Source organism: Mixophyes fleayi, chromosome 2 (assembly GCF_038048845.1).
Source record: "Mixophyes fleayi isolate aMixFle1 chromosome 2, aMixFle1.hap1, whole genome shotgun sequence".
Classification (NCBI taxonomy): Eukaryota; Metazoa; Chordata; class Amphibia; order Anura; family Limnodynastidae; genus Mixophyes; species Mixophyes fleayi.
In genome coordinates this window covers 91611238-91632208 of record NC_134403.1, presented here as the reverse complement: position 1 = coordinate 91632208, position 20971 = coordinate 91611238, and the positions used below count along the sequence as shown (strand labels likewise).

The window sequence follows — 20971 nt, the reverse complement described above, 5'->3', positions numbered from 1 at the left end:
CTGAGTATGTTTACCTGAGCAGTTTCCAAATAATGTGACTTTCAGGACGAAGCTGGAAAATGCTCAGTGGTGTATTTGCTCCTTGTCTTTAGGCAGTGTAGCTTTCCCTATGTTGCTGCACATGCTGACCAGATAGTCCTATTATACCTTGAGATGTCCAAAGAAGGATGTAAGAAGCTGTCAGTAGAATGAATGTTCATTGTCTGCACAAGTACTGTAATACCCAATAGGGAAAGCACTGCCTCAAGGAGTTGGCAAGAAACTTGCATTTCCCAGAAGCCTGATCTCCTTTTGCAGGGTGTTATCTGCAAGTTAAATGAGAAATAAAAATATTATTAAGTAAATTCAACCACAGTAGCACTAAAATCTGTGCTATAGTAAAGCAACAGTTGGAATGTAAATTACTGAAGAATGACAATCCTATTTCTGTTGAGAACATGACAATAAATCCTACCCCACACGTTTGCTGTCTAGGTGTGATCCTTGACTCAAAACTATTTTTTTGTTCCCCACATACAATCTATATCTACATCCTATTACATACATCTAAACATTATTTGCAAAATACAGGCATATTTCACACAAAACACTGAAAAAAATGTAATTGATGCACTCATCATGTCATGTATTGACTATAACAATACCATCCTTACTGGTCTTCCACAAATCAAACTCTCACCCCGACAATGTATTTTGCATGCTTTGACTAGATTGATTTTCCTTGCAGTTGTTCTTGCACTGCTGAGCTGCTGTCAGTCTCTGCCTGTTTATTTCTGAATCCAATATAAAATACTTCTACTAACATACAATTCCAAAACTGCACAGACATACTTTTCCTCACTTGTCTCAAAATATCTCCCGACTAGACACCTCCGTTCTGCTCATCTACGATCGCACAATAAACTTTCCTCTAATTGGCAAACTTTCAAGCGTTCTCTGAAAACTCACCTCTTCGGGCTAGCTTATAAAATTCCTCAACCACCCTCTTAACCTCCCTAGGTTACCCTATTACCACCCTTTGCACAGTTCTCACAAGACAACAACTCTCTAATCAACATTGCTGTGTGACTGACTGGATCAATATGCTATATGTAGCACTTAACCTCGTGTATCAAACTCCCGTTGTCCAATAGATTATAAGCTTGCGAGCAGGACTCTCTTACCTCTCTGTATGTATGTATTACCCCAGTATTGTTTTATTACTGTCTGTTCCCAATTGTAAAGCACTACAGAATATGCTGGTGCTATATAAATAAATGATGATGAAGAATGAGCTTGTAATCTTCACTGTGTCATTTGCAGGATCTCAATCACTCGGGTGACGGCTGACTTGTCTCTGGCCAAGCGCTCTGTACTCAATAACCCAGGCAGGAGAGCCATTATTGAGCGCTCAAGCACCCGCTCCAGCATTGGTGAGAACACAACTATGTCACACAAGGGAATGAAAAACTTACAGATTTATGCTAGCTGTTCCCAATGATATGGAGCATTGATTTCAATGTTAAAGTATTGTTTTATACATGGCTGTGAACAAATAAATCTATATATATATGTGGTAGACATATGGACAACAACTTTAGTGTTCCTAAGGTACTTGTTGGCTAGACCACCTCCAGAATTGGTAGTTGGGAGAGGAGGTTAATAAATGAAAAATTAATTTGCCCCTACCCAGTTCCAGTGAAGAGAATCCTGGATCCTAAATCCTTCTTCTTCAGATAAGTTAATCAGAGCCTGAGATCACTAGCGTGTTATTTGGGCTTATTATCTCAATGGCAGCCATTTTCCAGTAGTAGAGGGTGACTTGTCCTGTAAGCATTAACTGCCCTTCTTTATACCCTTTCTGCAAGACCCAAAAAAGGTGAATGTGTGACGTGGGAGGCTGGCATTCAGAAAAAGATCCCAGACCTAACCTTGGGGCTGGCTGACACTGTTTAAGTGTAAACTAGATCTAGGTGGAACCTAGTGGTTGGTTTAAACTCCCACTTTTTATTTTATTTCTCATTACTACTTCAGATTTAAAAGAAAATAAGTAACTTTATGCAAATTTAAAATAGTTTCAATTTTCGGTCATATCTATTGGGGGAAAAAGCATATTGCACCAAATCCTAAAATGATGGACTTGCTACATTCCTTCTTTAAGCACAATATCCTATTCTGCAGCTGAGGTTCAAAGTGAAATCGAGAGGATATTTGAGCTGGCCAAGACTCTCCAACTAGTTATCCTGGATGCAGACACAATCAACCATCCCGCTCAGCTGACCAAAACTTCCCTGGCGCCAATCATCGTGTATGTCAAAGTTTCTTCTCCTAAGGTGAGAAAGGTGCAGTCCAGTTGGTCCTTAAATCATCACTTATTCAAACAGAACAGTGAGCAACTGCACCCTGTGCCACATGCTGCATTTTACTTGCAATTAGGGCTGCCTATTGTGTTATACTCCTGACTACATCACAGCTCTCTGCCCCTACAAGCACTAGTAGGGCAGAGAAACTGTATGAGGGAAGCATCCTGAGTTTATAATGCAGTATATGGATCAAACCCAGGATGAGAGGCGTTCTTCATACAGTCATTACAGGAAGAGGTTCATGGTGACACCCAGACGTCTCCCGTACCTTTTACTCCCACTATCCATGACCGGCTCTCTCCTCATTTAGTACTAGCCATCACCATGTGTTTCCTCCTGTACTGACTATATGAGGAGCACAAATGTACAGGAACTGACACAAGGAGACATGATTTGGCAGACTAGGGTGGCACTGGCAGGAGTGCCAAAGCTAGGAATGTTCCTTTAGGACCTCTTTGTTCATGGTGTTTTATTACAATACACAACAAAAATACTAAGAATATAATAAAAAAAAAATACAAAGGCAAACATATTAAGGGTTATTTACATGCAAAAAGGAGCACCCACCAGGCAAATGTCACTTTGTTTTGCCATATGCCTGTTTTTATCCAAATCAGTCTGTAAAGGAAGCTTTACAGGCTGACAGGATTCCGTCTACAGGGTGAGGAGTAATTTGCATCTTCTTAGCAGCGTTCAGGGGGATATTGGGATGGCTTTTTAATGGGATCCTTTTGTACAATTCAGGCACATTTGATACAAGTAACAGTATTTACAGTCGCACAAATAACCATTTAATAAAAATAGTGATGCACATAAAAGTGAGACTTGTAATAGAGAGACATGGGGGTAAATGTATCAAGGTCTGATATTTTCAGCGTTTTAAAATCGCGGCAAATGGCGATTTTAGTCCCAAAGTTGCCAGATGTAAACTGCGATTTTTTTACTCTGATCTTAAAAATCGCTGGTCATCTCTGGCGATTTGCTGCAATGTCAAACACTCCTGTGTTTAGCTAACTCTCCTGTGTTTCCTGCGTGATTACTAAACACATCACTGTTACACTGTTCTGTCTATACAGCTGGAGGTCCGGCAACTGTCAAATGTGTAAAAATAGATGAAAGTTTTTTTAAAAAAATAGCGTGGTGTCCCCCCGTCCGGCCAGTATTAACCCTACTGCTGCCAGTCTACTGCTGGTTACATGATAATCGGAGAGAAAAATTACGTGAGGTCCCCCCGATTTTCACATAACCAGCACTAGGCAAACCAGCCGGGCTGGGTGGCACTATAGAAGGGGGACACGTGGCAGGGATACCCCTGCCATAATGACAAACCAACCCCAGGCTGTTCAGTACTGGGCTGGATTCCCTAGCGAGTGGGGTCCGCCAAAAAAATGAGCGGGTCCCCCTCTAGAGACAATCAAGCCCAGTGCTGAAAGCACTAGGGCTTTTTCTACACCCCTGGGCGGTGGATGTAGGGTAATAACGGCGAAAGTTAATGTAAAAAAATAAATGGGCGTCATTTTGTTTCATGCAACTACAAGTTCCAGCCAGCCTGGGCTGCCATAAACAGTGTGGGCATGCTGATAATTGTATAACTACAAGCACTAGCATACCCTTGGCAACCAGGGCATGCTGGCACTTGGATACCCACAAGTGCCAACATTCCCTGGCACCCATGGCTGGCTGAGACCTGTAGTTCCAAATATCCAGCTTGAAATGTCCCAAATAAATTGTAATTCCAAATGTCCAGCTTGAATAGTCCAAAATAATTTGTAATTCCAAAGCCCCTGCTTGTAAATATCTTCTGTTCTACTTGCCCAAAAAGGACTCCTTGTTGCTTGCAGTTTTCTTTTCTTCAGTCCAGGAGGGGCCCCATATTTGTAATCCAAAACATGCTTGAAAAAAATAATAAACCCAGTTTACAGACGACGCAACTTTTGCTTGTACAGTGTGCACGCAGACCGATGCTACTGAATAGAATCCAGCCACGAGGTCTATTTATACTCTATGGGGAATCCCTATGACAGCGTGTGAAATTCTCATAGTCTTCTTTCTTTAGCAGCTTCATACATTTCAGACTTGCATAGCTAGAGTGGCAAACAGTCGGGACTTTGATTTCTATCGATTTTGAAAATAGCGATTTTGACAGAAACACATCTCTGCCGATTTTACATGAAATCTCCTCTTCATACATGAGCGAATTTCAACTCTCCTGAGAAAATCGCTGGATTTGCAAAATCGCACCTTGATACATTTACCCCCTGGTCTTCCCTAATTCTCATTATTATATTATAAATGAGGTTTTAAAGGGCCGTACTTCATGAGAAAAATCTAAAATAATGAAAGAAGTAATTATAAAAAAAAAGGTGGAACTATATTCAGTGCAGAGTGTGTGGTGGTTATGGGGCCTGTAGATGAGGTGGCATGGGAATGCCCATTCATCTGTAAGACTGTCCCTCTCTCTAAGGGGAAGGGGGGGTTATGGAAACCCTCTAAATTTGCATATTACGTCCATGTCTAAAGTTGTAGTAGGCAGGGTATTAAAGTACAAAAAAAATTGTTTTACCTACGAACATTTACATTCAGAGCCGAAAAAAAAGAATATGGCTGTGCAAGTATTTTTGTGCCACCGGACCTCACTGCAATCATTTCTGGGTACTGCGCTAATTTCTGGGTACTGCACTACTCGAATAACGCTGATTTACTTCAGCTATTTTATGGTGTACAAGGAAAAGTCAGTGACGAAACATCGTCTCGGAGTGCCCTCACAACTGCTCTATAGGCATTCCGTGGCAAACCACAGGAAATTGAATTGTCCCTTAGAGGGTTTTTACACATATTGAGCCTGAGTTGTTAAGGAGAGAAAAGCAAAACGAAACTTTGCTCCTGGACAAACCATGTTACAATGCAAAAGGTGCAAATTAGTTTATTATTTTGCACATAAATTCAATACTGGCTGTTTTTTCATGTAGCACACACATACTTGATAGCTTAATTTTACACTGAAATGTAAAGTTGATCTAGGACACGTCCTACCCCAACTATAAATCTGTCTCCACATTTTAAATTTGCCTCCCCCTCCAATGCAACATGGTTTTGCCCAGGTGCAAAGTTACTCCTTTTTTATGCTTTGCTCTCCTCAATGACTCAGGCCCATTCGCTAACATACATCTATTTTAAATGTCCATATTAAATAAATAGTAGTATAAAAGTCCCAAATCCCAATGCATAAGAATAGTAAATGACAATTGCATTTCACATACAGAATGCAAAAAATTATTCTGTATATTTCACCAATAATGGACAAGTCCTTAAATCCTGGGATTCTGGGACTGGTAAGAAGAGACAAATGACAACTACGGGTTTGTAAACCTCAAGACTTCAATTGTTTGCTGTAAAACAAGTTCTCTCCATTAGTGCTTGGTAGATGTGTATTCTGTTTCATTAGCCACAGAATTGTACTTTCATGTCGCAACTGATTTTTGTTCCCAAAAAGTGTTTTTAAAATTCTATATTTTGTTTGGTCAATCCAAAAACTGTTTTTAAAGTCAGAGCTTCACTGCAGTGGGCAGTGGCCCAGATATTAACATTCATCAAGCTTTATAGATTTGGTGCCAGCAAACTGACTCCCGTAATGGAGACAAAGAGATAAAGCTCAATTTGGCCTCTTGTGCATTAGAAGGGTGTAATGGGTACATTTATCTGTGTGCCAGACAGCTGAACTGAATGCTGTGTCATCAGCAATGTGTGGTTATGTCTTCCAGGTGCTGCAGAGACTTATAAAATCCAGGGGGAAATCTCAAGTTAAACACCTCAATGTCCAGATGCTGGCAGCTGACAAGTTGGTACAGTGTCCTCCGGTAAGAAAGCAGAAGCAGACAACCGGAGTGTGTTACTATAGTATATGTCTCATTGCCTGACTCTGTGGAACAGAACATTTCTGTACAGCGCTGCAGAATTAGTGGCACTATATAAGTAGATGATGATGATTTCCCTATTGGTGGGAGAGATCTAAGTTCTCAGGAAAGTGCATGGAATGGACTCTAATTCAGTCTTCCAGCTCAAGTCCCAGATCTTGTTGTTACTCTGCGCCAAATATTGCAGAGGACTTTGTAAAACCCTTATTCTTTCTTCTTTATTCTTAGTCTAAAGGAAGTGATTAGAGATGTGTAAATATGCTTTTATCAGATGCCTGTTAAATATGCAAATGTTTATTCTGAAAAATCGCTATTATAAAAGTTTTATCAATTTTGATGACAATACTTATACATATTTATTTTGAGGCTAATTTTTAAAAAGGTAATACTACGATGAACTCTGGCTTTGTGCAGGAACACTTTCCACACACATACCACTTATCAGCCCACAAACCTTTATTCAAACTTTTCAGTTTTCTCCTACAATACTGCTTGCTTAGCTTCCTATTAATCGCGAGCATAAAGAGACATTGGGACTATACTTATTCATGTCCGTCACTTCTATGTAATTGAAGCCTTATTTTAAATTGGTTGAAGTGCACCTACAATTACACTTCCAGCATAAGTTCAGCTATAAGTGCATCCCATTCTAGGGAGCGGGATGAGACCCGATCTCTGGGACCTCAGAGGGGGCAGAGCATTCAAGTCCTTGTGCGGGGAGTAAAGGCTGTGTGCCGTCCATCAGAGCAGGTAATGCCCCGGGTAAATTCCCAATCCCCAGCCCTTGTGTCTGTACTTCAAGCTTGGCCTAATCTGTGCTTAGCATGGAATGCCCACAAATATCCCTGACTGCTTCTATTACCCGCTGGTAAACTTGCTCTCTCACATATGGCACCAAGTTGGTCAGCAAAGCCTTACGCTTCCCTATCAAACTAGGATCACTTCATCAAGTGTAGGTGCGTGAAGAACAAAGAAGTATTTGCGCTGCAGTTTTCTACTTTTTCTGTTCTTAGATGAACTTTATTATTTGTTTTACTCCAAAATATGTTACTAACCTATCGGCTTGCAGTACAGACCACCAGTGCCAATATGCATCTACTTTCCACGTTCCAGCCATAGGCAAAGAGAATCTAGGAATGTGTGCCAGATTTACTTTTCATGTTAAATAATGAAGAATTGCACTTGTACCCATACACTAAAGTCTGTTTAGCTATAAGAATGCCCAATACTGATAGGTTGTCTGTCTGTGAGTGTATGATTATCTACTTTTCCTGTTTTCCTTCCTAAACATTGATCCTATGATGACCTTATGAGGATTGATGATTATTTTCCTCCTTCAGGAAATGTTTGATGTGATTTTGGATGAGAATCAGCTGGAAGATGCCTGTGAGCACCTTGCAGAGTACATGGAGGTTTACTGGAGAGCCACACATCACCCTCTGCACCCCCACACTGCCCAGAATACCATGACACCTCCCACTGCCATCCCTGGATTACAGGTACAGAGATACACATATGTAGGGCTGACATGTAGGATTATGAGATTTAGTGGGGTGCATACTTGATCACTTCCATGCTAATGTTCAGATCAGTAAAGCCAACTTAATCATTTTAATGTAATTAATAGATCATGTTATTGCAGTCCTGTTCTTCAGTCCTTACTCCTGTACAGTTATTTTAACTTTTATATTTTATTTTTTTAATGATGCTTCTAGAAGACCTGAAAATCTTTACTATTACCACATAACATTTCAAACAAAAAGTGGAGGTTTTCCTGTCGCATCAATTGTGGGAGTAATGTAGCCCTTGGTTCTGAATTTCCAAGAGATTTCTAATTAACTAACCAGGGGTAAAACCATAAACATAACTGTAATTAATGAAATAGGAGAGAAAACAGAAGTTTTTTCAAAATAGTGCACTATAGACTCCAATAAAATTTCTATAATATTTATAGATAATATGTAAAGTCCTCTTAAATTAAAATGTAACCTTTATTAAATTATATTAAAATTAAAATGATAAAAAAAAAACAGCGAAAAATATAAAAAAAACAATGTGCATTATGTATTTAATATATCTGGATGCCCTATATCCTATATTGTTGGAGGGTTATATAATCCACATATATATCCATATAATAGTTAGGGGTTTTTTTTCATTACGATTGTCTGGATGGTGTATAACTTGGTCAGACTTCAAATATCCTAAATACTAAGATTCTACAATTAATTTGAATAATTTGAAAGTTTTTATATTTTATTATTTTAAAAAAGAGTACAATATTCAGTATATATAATATGATATCATATTGTATAAGATATACAAGAAATAACAAAGCATAGACAATATGTACACAATAAAATTAACAATCCATGACTGCAACAAACAAGGTAACCAATCAGGGCAATCAGTGCAAAGGCGATGCAAGAGGGCAATAGAGCCACAGGTCCGATATGTAATGATGAGGTCAAAGGCTATTAGGTATCTGGTACTAGATACATGTTACATTCATCGGCCAGGAGACATCATCATTTAGAGGTCAACCTGTATATCTGAGCTAGGACAAACCACCCCTCTTCTGTCAGGTGCTTGATGCACAAACACTGTTACAAGCTCCAGCATCATCTAAACACACAGATATAATGTCTTTATGGCCAATCTGGGAACAAATGTGGTAGGAAATTGACTTGGAAGTTAGGTAATATGGAAGTCTACCCTTTGTGTCATAGAAGACGACAAAGATAATGAGTCGTCTTACTTTCCAATTATCAGACAAGTGAAGCATGGTATAATGATTTCTACAGAATATTGAAACATACTGTCTTCTAACAGAACATAGTTCCGGGGTATCTCAGCAATAGCTGTTCTAGAGGACCACTAACATTCTAAACCTAAAATATAAACGGTCATATAAAAAATAGATACTATACCAAACAGATATGTAAGAGTTCCCATACTGTCACAGAACTTATGACGTTTGCTGAGTATAAGCTATTTTTATCTGTTATCAGTCTGCAAAAGGTAGCTGTAAGACAGTCTCCTTCAATGCAATTACTGACAGGAAGTCTACTGTGCATAGGAAAAATAACTCCTCTGTGATCACAGCTTTATCTGGAACATACGCAGTTCTCATTAACTCTTGAAAATTTTACATTTTAATATATATTTATATTTGTGAATGACATAAGTACCTCATTTGCATAAACCAGATTGTATTTTGGACTATGGGGCATTTTAAAATTTATTTAAATATTTCTGGTAAAATATTGGATTACCCCACAAAACAGAGAAAATAGGGATTTAACCCACATGTATGGATTTGTAGATGGAGACATGGAAATTGTCCCTTCTAGACCTCTTTACATCCAGAAACCAAGGCTCGCTCAAGAGTCATCTGCTGCTCAAGGCCATATCTTCCATGTGCAATATCCCTCCCTGCACTGCACACAGGTATATTAGATGAATACATAAGACCTCCACAATATAGTCCTGAGGAGGGGTAAACACTGCCTCTATTCACTCTATGATTCCCTCAGTCAGTGGCGCTGGGCTTTACATTCCTTTTCCCTGCTTATGTGATCACTATTCATGTGGTGGTTGCTTCCACAGATGACTTAATTGTCGTTAGAATGTGGAGGCTTTTGGAACACAAATAGGGAAGAGGAGTTTAATGCACAATGCTGGCTGGATCACAGCATGACTATCTTCCCGTTAAGAAGTTAAGTAGTGATTGCTGGGGCTGGAGAGTTAGTTATATTTTCATTCCTTGGGTTGGTCCGAGCAGTTATAAAAAGGTTTTAGCATTTTACTCTTTATCTGGGGCAGCAGTGCTGCACTAGGGAGTAACTTCTTGCTGCCGGGGTTTCTCTCTCCTGTGAAATCAGGAGCCCCCATCTGGAGCACACTGAACACATGTGTGGTGTCATCACACCCCTGAGGACCCCCGACAGTGCTGACTCCACAGGGCTGTGTACTGCTCTGCGCCCCCTCTTTCACCATTCACACGTGGCTCTCCATTGGAAGAAGCAGCAGGTCTGTATCTCTGTGTTTTTGGGGATATGAGGGAGGGTTTACATTGAGCTGGGCACTAGATACTGCTGATGTGATTAGGGCACTGCTTGGTTGCTGGGTGCTGGTGGGTATAAGTGCATTTTGTATGCTGCTGCCAAGTATAACGTAGACATTGGTGGCTAGAATGTGGTCACTGCTGGGTATGATGTGGGCATAGAGTGGCAGAATATGAGTGCTGCTAAGTATGAATTGGTGGCTGTTGGGCATAAGTGGGCACTAAGTATGATTAGAGAATTGGATGTTATGATCTGAACATTGCTAGGTATAACCTAAGCAGTGCTAAGTATAATTTGGGCATTGCTTGGTTTCATTGGTCACTGCTGAGTATAACTTGGTCACTCCTAGGCATAGTTTAAACAGTGCTGTATATAATAAGGGTTATAGAGTTAACAGTCCTAGTGATGTAGTGTTCGCTCGGGTTATAGTGCTGACTCAGGTTATAGTGCTGGTTCGGGTTATAGTGATATAGTGCTGGCTCGGGTTATAGGAGTAGCTCGGGTTATAGTGATATAGTACTGGCTCGGGTTATAGGGGTAGCTCGGGTTATAGTGATATAGTGCTGGCTCGGGTTATAGGAGTAGCTCGGGTTATAGTGATATAGTACTGGCTCGGGTTATAGGGGTAGCTCGGGTTATAGTGATATAGTGCTGGCTCGGGTTATAGGAGTAGCTCGGGTTATAGTGATATAGTGCTGGCTCGGGTTATAGGAGTAGCTCGGGTTATAGTGATATAGTACTGGCTCGGGTTATAGGGGTAGCTCGGGTTATAGTGATATAGTGCTGGCTCGGGTTATAGGAGTAGCTCGGGTTATAGTGATATAGTACTGGCTCGGGTTATAGGGGTAGCTCGGGTTATAGTGATATAGTGCTGGCTCGGGTTATAGGGGTAGCTCGGGTTATAGTGATATAGTGCTGGCTCGGGTTATAGGGGTAGCTCGGGTTATAGTGATATAGTGCTGGCTCGGGTTATAGGAGTAGCTAGGGTTATAGTGATATAGTGCTGGCTCGTGTTATAGTGATATAGTGCTGGCTCGGGTTATAGGGGTAGCTCGGGTTATAGTGATATAGTGCTGGCTCGGGTTATTGGGGTAGCTCGGGTTATAGGGGTGGCTCGGGTTATAGAGGTATAGTGCTGGCTCAGGTTATAGTGATATAGTGCTGGCTCGGGTTATAGGGGTAGCTCGGCTTATAGTGATATAGTGCTGGCTCGGGTTATAGGGGTAGCTCGGGTTATAGGAGTAGCTCGGGTTATAGTGATATAATGCTAGCTCGGGTTATAGAGGTGACTCGGGTTATAGTGATATAGTGCTGGCTCGGGTTATAGGGGTAGGTCGGCTTACAGTGATATAGTGCTGGCTCGGGTTATATGGGTAGCTCGGGTTATAGGGGTGGCTCGGGTTATAGGAGTAGCTCGGGTTAACGTGATATAGTGCTGGCTCGGGTTATAGGGGTAGCTCGGGTTATAGTGATATAGTGCTGGCTCGGGTTATAGGAGTAGCTCAGGTTATAGTGATATAGTGCTGGCTCGGGTTATAGTGATATAGTGCTGGCTCGGGTTATAGGGGTGGTTCGGGTTATAGTGATATAGTGCTGGCTCGGGTTATAGGGGTAGCTCGGGTTATAGTGATATAGTGCTGGCTCGGGTTATAGGGGTAGCTCGGGTTATAGTGATATAGTGCTGGCTCGGGTTATAGAGGTGACTCGGGTTATAGTGATATAGTGCTGGCTCAGATTATAGGGGTAGCTCGGGTTATAGTGATATAGTGCTGGCTCGGGTTATAGGGGTGGCTCGGGTTATAGGGATGGCTCGGGTTATAGTGATATAGTGCTAGCTTGGGTTATAGGAGTAGCTCGAGTTATAGTGATATAGTGCTAGCTCGCGTTATAGGAGTAGCTCGGGTTATAGTGATATAATGCTGGCTCGGGTTATAGGAGTAGCTCGGGTTATAGTGATATAGTGCTGGCTCGGGTTATAGGAGTAGCTTGGGTTATAGTGATATAGTGCTAGCTTGGATTATAGGAGTAGCTCGAGTTATAGTGATATAGTGCTAGATCGGGTTATAGGAGTAGCTCGGGTTATAGGGGTAGCTCGGGTTATAGTGATATAGTGCTGGCTCGGGTTATAGGAGTAGCTCGGGTTATAGTGATATAGTGCTGGCTTGGGTTATAGGAGTAGCTCGGGTTATAGTGATATAATGCTGGCTCGGGTTATAGGGGTAGCTCGGGTTATAGTGATATAGTGCTGGCTCGGGTTATAGGAGTAGCTCGGGTTATAGTGATATAGTGCTGGCTCGGGTTATAGGAGTAGCTCGAGTTATAGTGATATAGTGCTGGCTCGGGTTATAGGAGTAGCTCGGGTTATAGTGATATAGTGCTGGCTCGGGTTAAAGGAGTAGCTCGAGTTATAGTGATATAGTGCTAGCTCGGGTTATAGGAGTAGCTCGAGTTATAGTGATATAGTGCTAGCTCGGGTTATAGGAGTAGCTCGAGTTATAGTGATATAATGCTGGCTCGGGTTATAGGGGTAGCTCGGGTTATAGGAGTAGCTCGGGCTATAGTGATATAGTGCTGGCTCGGGTTATAGGGGTGGCTCGGGTTATAGTGATATAGTGCTGGCTCGGGTTATAGGGGTGGTTCGGGTTATAGGGGTGGCTCGGGTTATAGGGGTGGCTCGGGTTATAGGGGTATAGTGCTGGCTCTGGTTATAGGGGTAGCTCGGGTTATAGTGATAAAGTGTTGGCTTGGGTTATAGTAATAAAGTGTTGGCTCGGATTACAGGGTTGGGCACTGCTATGCATGATTTAGGCACTTCTGCATATAATTTAGGCACCGCTGGTTAAGGCTTAGGCACGACTCCTTTCTTCTGTATTTAGTTCTCCTTCTGTTATGTGTACTGGTGCACATGACAACACAATGTTGAAAATTTCTATTTGTAAGTTAATGTTGTTTAAAAATTATTCCCTCTATGCACAGCTGAACATTTAGTACATGTTCATCAATAGACTACATTACCGCCTCTTGCCACACCTAGGAAAAGGCCAGACTTTGACGTCCTTCTATCACCTATTAACTACATCCATTTGGGCACTATAACAGCAAGTTGAAGATAATATGACCATGTAGAAGCTTAAAAAAATGACATTTGAGTTATTTTTTCCACTTCATCATGGGCAACACACCCTATATAAATATCCTTGTTTATTTGTGGTCAGATCAGCTGGTGCCCATTTATGGTGTTATATTAGTCTGGGTAAGAAAATATTAAACTGCATAATAATTGTCCGGTTTCTGCTAGATAAAGAAAAATGCTGTACAGGGATCTAGCTCAGGATGGCTGAGCTATGTTTATTTCTCATACCTTATAATATCATAGACTGCTCTGATATGTCTTGTCTCTCTGGAGAGGGAGGCAGAGATAAAGTTTACTTCCCCCATCGTATCCCCAATAAATCTGTTTAGAGAGAAACTATTAGTTAACCCAGACTTCTCTCAGATTTCTCTGGCTATACAGGATAGTCATTTTTGGAACAAATTGCTAAACACCAATTGAAAGTGTTTTTAAAAGTTTATGGTTAACTCTCTATTTGCATGTGCCTGGCAGTGGTGCATTAAAACTACCATATATCCCGCTGACACATTCATTTTCTTTGTCCAAAATTCCCGTCTTCTAATCTGCCACTAGTGCCCAATGCAACCTTTCCATTACCATTCTCTACTTTTCACTAAATATCTTTTACACTATAAGTTTGCTTGGACTTTTCATTTTTCATTTTGTTTTCATGTCAAACATGACGTAACATGTAATAATTAAATATAATAATATAAAAACATTAAATATACTATAGAATAAAACTAATTTGATGACAAATAAAATAACTGTAAATAAGAATTGTGGCACTTAGCATATTTCATTGTTTATGGACGTTGTAATAACATACTTTGGAAGTGTACATTACATAATCATTTTATTTAGTATTTTCTGTTATACAAGCGTTTTGTGATTTTTCCCTTATCCAAAGTGATTAGAATCCCCAGAATTCACTTTTGTTTATGGTATATAAGCTGTATGTGTTGGGCTAACCTGTAGCAAAGTCTTACGTCTCTCTCTGACCTATCAACAGAACCAGCAACTTCTTACGGATCGAGCCAATGAGCATTCTCCCCTAGAGCGTGACAGCTTAATGCAGTCAGATGAGGCTAGTGAAACCTCCCGCAAGACCTGGACGGCCTCTTCCCAGAGGAGTTCCCGCCACATGGAGGACGAGTACTCTGACGCCTATCAGGATCTCTACCAGCCTCATCGACACCACAACAGTGGACTGCACAACACCAATGGCCATGACTCACAGGACCGACTTCTGGAGCGCGACTCTGAGCAGAACCACAACGACAGGAACTGGCAGCGCAACCGTCCCTGGCCCAAGGACAGCTATTGAGCGGGATCTCACTGCACACACTCGTTTAGCACACATTCCCACACTATTCCTGCATGGCAGTGCATGCCATGAGGCACAGCCACCAAGTGTAAATTCCAGGGTAGCACCAAGCGGCACGAATGCACTATGGAGACAAACAGCCTGCCATTTGCTTGGTATCTCTTGCCTACAAAATATCCCGACAGAAGGGCTGTTTTATGAGTTGTTCACCTGCCTGCAGTATGAGTCAGAAAGCCAAGACACAAAACATGTTCCTGTAGTTTACAGGTAGGGGTAGTGCAGTGCTGGAAACAGGCAACAAATCTTAAATATTCACTGTTTAAATATTTATCTGTTAATATTTCAGATCTCGTTCTGTCATTTTAAAACGTTTTCCTAAATACTGTAAAACACTTAAAGTAGAAATATCCAGTATGTTTACAGAGCAGGACACGTAAATATCTATATGCTGAACACCCAGCACTGTCTCCCAAGGTAAGAATGAGTCATTGGTGGAAGACTGAGCGTCTACCATGATCCCCTCCCTCCTTATACTCCAGGCTGCTATGGGCAGTGGTCACACCCCAAGACAAGGTTACAGATCTGCGTCTTGTCTTGTATTGCATTGCCACAAAACATTACCTTCCGTGTTTAAAAGTATCAGCTCTTGTTTACAACAGACATGCTTCAACATGCAAGTGGCTCAGTTTGTTACCCAGTTAGCACCCTGATAATTTGGGGGGGAGTTTGCATTGAAAAAAACACAATGTTCTTATTCACCTAAAAAGAAATAGTTTACTAGTTGCCTTTGTGCATGGAGGACTTCTAAATGTCAATATACTATGGACAAAGTAGCACTGGCGTGGCATTAGGTAAATAGAATGGCAGACTGCACTCTGGGTACGTTTTTGGATAGGAAGCACATGGCAGATACCTGCCCCAGATAGTCTGTATGATCATCTCACAAGATGACAAAGTTTAGACACTGTGTACTATGTCTTCTAGGAGCTCAGCAGAAAAGCTGCCAGGGATAGTAGCTTCTTGCTGCACCCTCTCCTTAAAATTCAGAGAGCCCTTTCCATAAACCTACTGAGAATCATTATAAGAGATTAGTTATGCTAGAACTTACTGCAGTGAGTTGTCCTCATAAATACATCTATTCTTTAGGTTAAGTCTCCAAGCCTTATGTGTACACACAATTGCATAATGCTGTATTTGTTTGGTGGAACGGAGTAAACCAATATGGAGTCATGTTTTTATGCTTAGATCATAAAATTTCCCACCTTGATTCCTATTACATAATCTCATATTATCTAGGGCCTTTGTGATTTGAGAATGATAGTCCATGTCCTAAGTCTGCACAATGCTCCATTCTAGACTGTGTAGAGAATACATACATGAACTGTGACCATGTTATACGATTCTGATTTTAGTGTTCTGACGGTAACCTTAGAGTACAGAGATAAAGAACAATTGTACCATATAAAGAGAGCAAGGCTGTAACTATTGCTGTTAGGTAAGAGGCACCTGCCTAAGGCGCTAAGCTGAAGGGGGTGTGCACAAGGAAATTAACATTTTAGGTCAGCTTGGTTGCCCGTTTTCCTTCTTCTAAGCACTAAAATTTCTAGTTACAGCCCTGGTAGAGAACTTTGCAGGAGCACATTTTATTTTTGCAAAGTCTACAACCCGGGGGCTCCAGCAAGTATTGTTTCATGTCTCTAAACCCCACTGTCTCACAATATCCTCATTTTAAAAGATAATCATTCACTTCTAAAAAGCCATTTAAAAACTCCCTAGCTTCAGTCATGTTTTAGAGAAATCCCAGCTTACTTATTCTATGATATTGGATGACAGATGTGTTAGAACTTGATTGTAGAAACATGTTGTTTGATTCCAGAACAGGCAGTGTAGGAAGGAATTATAAACATCCCCTTTGATTGTTCATCACCAATCCTTGAAGCTTTCTAACGAACTTTCATGATTTGTTCTTGATTGGCAACAGTATGGACCACCTAGAAAGGCATACTCACGTCACAAGCTGAATTGTCTATCCAGGAAACTGGAGCATTGAATGTAAAGACTGAGCTTCCTCATGCCAGACACCACTATTATACATTAAATAGCAACACATCACAAATAGATGACATTGTAATGATTTGTGAACTGACATACTAATACCTGAGGGGCAGCTGGAGAGGAAACTTGAAGACAACACGGTGAGACAACAGAACTGAGTATTCAACTGTTCTCTCACTGCAAAGTGATTGTTAAATAACATTAGTTATGTGTTACAGTATCATGTCTATACACATACTGCCTGATACTCTCAATATCATAATACAGTACATTTAGAAAGGATTTAAGTTCAGGACTGAAGCAGGACAATCTGTATAGTTTTTAGCAATGTTGACTTCTGACACAAATCTATTCAGACATTCCCATGGCCAGTACACTATACTGCACTCTAATATAGGGAGGTAACTTCATAACCATTACAATAATGCACTGCCCCAGTCTAAAGACTAGACCTCAAAAGGCCATATATAATACGATTACAGGAAGCCATATTTAATCCTTCATAAACAGAACAGATTATGTATTTGCATCAAATATTGATATTGTGTCATATTTCACTTTTCGTGTCATGTTATCAATGAGTCTTTTCTATGGATTAATGCACGCCCTAGGGCAAATTATAAGGATATCGGTAGTCACTGAGAAAAAACATGCAAGCTGCTTTCGTACAGGTCATGGAACTCTAAGGTGACGGCAAATGACCTTACTATCTACACTAGATGAGTATGGTATGCCCTTACCTCCTGATTTAGGACCAATTAGACTACTAATCTTCTGTGCGCAGTCTATGTTGGAGGCGAGATGTCCTTACATTGCTGCAGGCAAGTATTTGTATGGCATATCAGGAAAGGGCTCTTTTGGGGGGAGGCTCATATTACAAAAATACTAAAGCTAGAGTGATAACCTCAATACCATTAACACACATATAATTTACAGGAGTTTATATGTATATTAATAGCACATGAGCATTTTATATGAACAAAATATTAGCCATAAGTTCACTAGACATAGCTTTAATTAGCATTTTTGCACAGGCAAATGGAGTAGTAAATATATTATCTTTCTACCACATCTAGGGCTAGTGTTATTAAATAATAGTGTAAAAGTATGTGTGCTTACTAATCGCCATGAATTTGCAGGCATGTTTTGTAATTGGGGGAAAAAAAATCTAATTTTGTCAAAAATACAGTATAAGATTTGTTTATCTTCAAAGTACAAAGAATGTTCCAATATCATTAGAGAACAATGTATCCTTCAACCAATCTAGTACATAGAGACAATTAGTATACAAGTGTGATGCCATTATGGTAAAAGACCATTCCAATGACCAATGCAAGTAATCCAATTGAAATGCTAGTCTTCCTGATATTGTTACAATCTAGGGAATGATGTATGGGTATAAAGTATGCACTAGGGTGGAATGTGGAACTGGAATATGTTCTGTGTCATGTATGTAGCTCAGCTAATTTCCTGTGTCCTTTCATGCATCAGTTCAATATTCTGTAGAAACTCTTGTAGCCTTAGGGCCTCTCGGCCTATACACAGCTCTGCTTCCACGTAACAATTCATTGACGTCAGGCAGTTGGTTCAGCTCACCTTTGTAATTCTCTTCCTTGGCAGCTTCTGCTCTTGATTACATTACGGCTCAATGAAAGCTTGTGCTATGACTATGAACACCCATTATGACATGCATCACAAAACACTCCATATATACATACAAGACATTTATGAACAAAGTGGTTACGTGTAGTATAACCTCTATAAAGGGTTATCTGTTGCTGAACAGAATATTCTGTACAACATATCAGTGAATAGAGCATTTACTCGCCGTGGATCAAACTGGAGTGCTACTAATGTGATGGAATTGTGCAAAAAAAAAAACACGTTTGTTTTTGTTGTTAAAGCATGTTTTAATTGTATAGTAATGTTCTTTGCTGTCTATGTACCACTGGTAAAAAAAATTGACACGGCAGCATAGAACAAATGATTAATTCAGTCTTGAAAAGAATTGGCAGAGATCATTTGATGTGCTAATATTAAAGTATATCATCTACATACAGTGGAGGCAGCACTTGTGTGCTGACACGATATTCATGAGAATCCAGCTTATTAGATACTAGTACCTGGTGAAATCATAGACCAATTATTGGGTCATCCCTAAGGTATAGGTGACAGGCGCACTTTAAATGACACCTCTGCCATTCTCTTTTCTGCCATCCTTTCTACCATTGTAGAACGCTACCCTTTGTATGGCATGTTTGAATGTTTTGACCATTTTGCACACTATAAGATAGAAATAAATGTTGCACTTGTGTACCAGAGCCTGCACGTAAGATAAGCAAGATTCTGCGGTAGAGAACTTTCATTATCACCTTATCTCTGATGTTCTACATGTAAATAGTGAATATCTGTTTACCGTTCAATTTTTGGAAAGCATTTTTTTTTTCTACAATTCATTGTAAGATGTTTCTGGTTTTCTAAAAAGAAATGAAAAATAGAAAAGCAAAATATATAATGTTGTTTAATTTTTTATTTTTTTTTAGAGGCTGAAATTTAATTATTACAGGACGTCAGGGTTTAGAGTGTAAAGCCTTCTGTGCTTGAACGGTCTGTAACAAGTTATTGTCAACGCTGATTTTAATTCAGTCAAGTTCATCCCTGTTGTTGCTGCTATTGCCACCTACTGACTGCTTTGAAAAGTCAAACTGCAATATCTACCTGCTGGGGCACACAAATATTTAAATCAGAAGAGGATTTTTTATTCTGCTTTCCTACAGAAAGAAATTATACAATTCTCTCCTCTCAGCTTCAGCACCTCTTACACAATATAAGTATACAGTTTAAAGTCACCCTTACTTTTTTAATATCTTGTAAACCATAGGTGTTCCATATAATGTTTTGTTTCATGTTGAAGCAGGAATACGTTTTATAACAGATTACCAGTAACTCCTCAACTGTAAGCAAATTTATGTTTTTATTGCAGGCTAACATGTTGTTGTTACATGGAATTGATCACACAGGGAGTTATTTTGCAAAACTTGCAGAAGTTAGGAGAAGGACATAATTAAAAAAAAAAAAGTAGAAATCCATCATTAAATTTGAATCTGATACTCCTACGCAAAATATTTTAGCACTTAATGTAGGAATAACATTGATTGTTCTTATTTTTTTTAAATGAATTATCTGGCAAATAGCAATATATTATAAATCTTTTTTTTTTTTTTCTCGCATGTTGATGGAACAAAGTGGTCAGATCAGACTATTAGAAATTTGGTTCAATTCCAAACTGAAAATAATCTTGATTAGGTGCCCAGTAAAATTGCATAGACAGTGAAAGTATCCCAGAACCCTGGGACAGTCTATTCTAATACAGAACATATTCCATCAGCTCTCATTCTATCATATTAACCTTGTGTGTTTGTATGCCCAACAGTCACCCCTGCTGTCAATCTGTATTCGAATAACCTAGTAAAAGGAGGCAGCTACTAACTTAACTGCAGTGAAATAGGACATGTCACCACAAACAGACTGATTACCTAGTCTAGTGCTATTTGAAATGCACAATTTTACAAAAATGTGCTCAGCAACTCTTAAGCTGTAGCGATGTAACCGTACAAGTAAACATTACAAGAGAGCAGAGTGAGAGTTCAGGGGGTATATTTACTAAACTGCGGGTTTAAAAAAGTGGATAGCAACCAATCAGATTCTAGCTTTCATTTATTTAGTGTGTTCTACAAAATTACAGCTAGAATCTGATTGGTTGCTATAGGTAACATCTCCACTTTTTCAAACCCGCAGTTTAGTAAATATAACTCAAAGAGTGTATTCAAAATGAAGTTCTGCAGGCTCATCATGGAACAAGATATCATCATCATCATCAACATTTATTTATATAGCGCCAGCAGATTCCGTAGCGCTTTAAAATTGGGAACAAACATTAATAAAACAAAACTGGGTAATACATACAGACAGAGAAGTAAGAAGGCCCTGCTCGCAAGTTTACAATCTATGGGACAATAGGAGTTTGAAACACAAGGGCATTTGCTACATCATATTGCACACTGGTCCAGCTAGAATGCAAAGGTAAAAAGTATTCAGTGGGCTGTCAGATCAGTCACACAGCAATGTTGGTCAGAGGGTTGTTGTCTCGTGTT

The 20971-nt window shown here is 39.9% G+C and overlaps 1 protein-coding gene across 5 annotated transcripts in view; it reads left to right on the top strand.

Annotated features, from left to right (window-relative positions):
- The window catches only part of CACNB3 (calcium voltage-gated channel auxiliary subunit beta 3), a 184394-nt gene extending 165235 nt beyond the window's left edge, over nucleotides 1-19159 (top strand). For 4 of the 5 annotated variants that reach the window (XM_075199646.1, XM_075199645.1, XM_075199644.1 and 1 more), the window contains 5 exons: nucleotides 1303-1412; nucleotides 2161-2312; nucleotides 6104-6199; nucleotides 7597-7755; nucleotides 14448-19159. In XM_075199646.1, coding sequence (XP_075055747.1) covers nucleotides 1303-1412; nucleotides 2161-2312; nucleotides 6104-6199; nucleotides 7597-7755; nucleotides 14448-14762 — 832 coding nt within the window. In that variant the 3' untranslated portion in view covers nucleotides 14763-19159. Of the gene's footprint in view, nucleotides 1-1302; nucleotides 1413-2160; nucleotides 2313-6103; nucleotides 6200-7596; nucleotides 7756-10140; nucleotides 10289-14447 lie in introns of all 5 variants that reach the window. The other variant, XR_012688642.1, reaches the window with a different exon arrangement.
- The last annotated feature ends 1812 nt before the right edge of the window (nucleotides 19160-20971 follow it).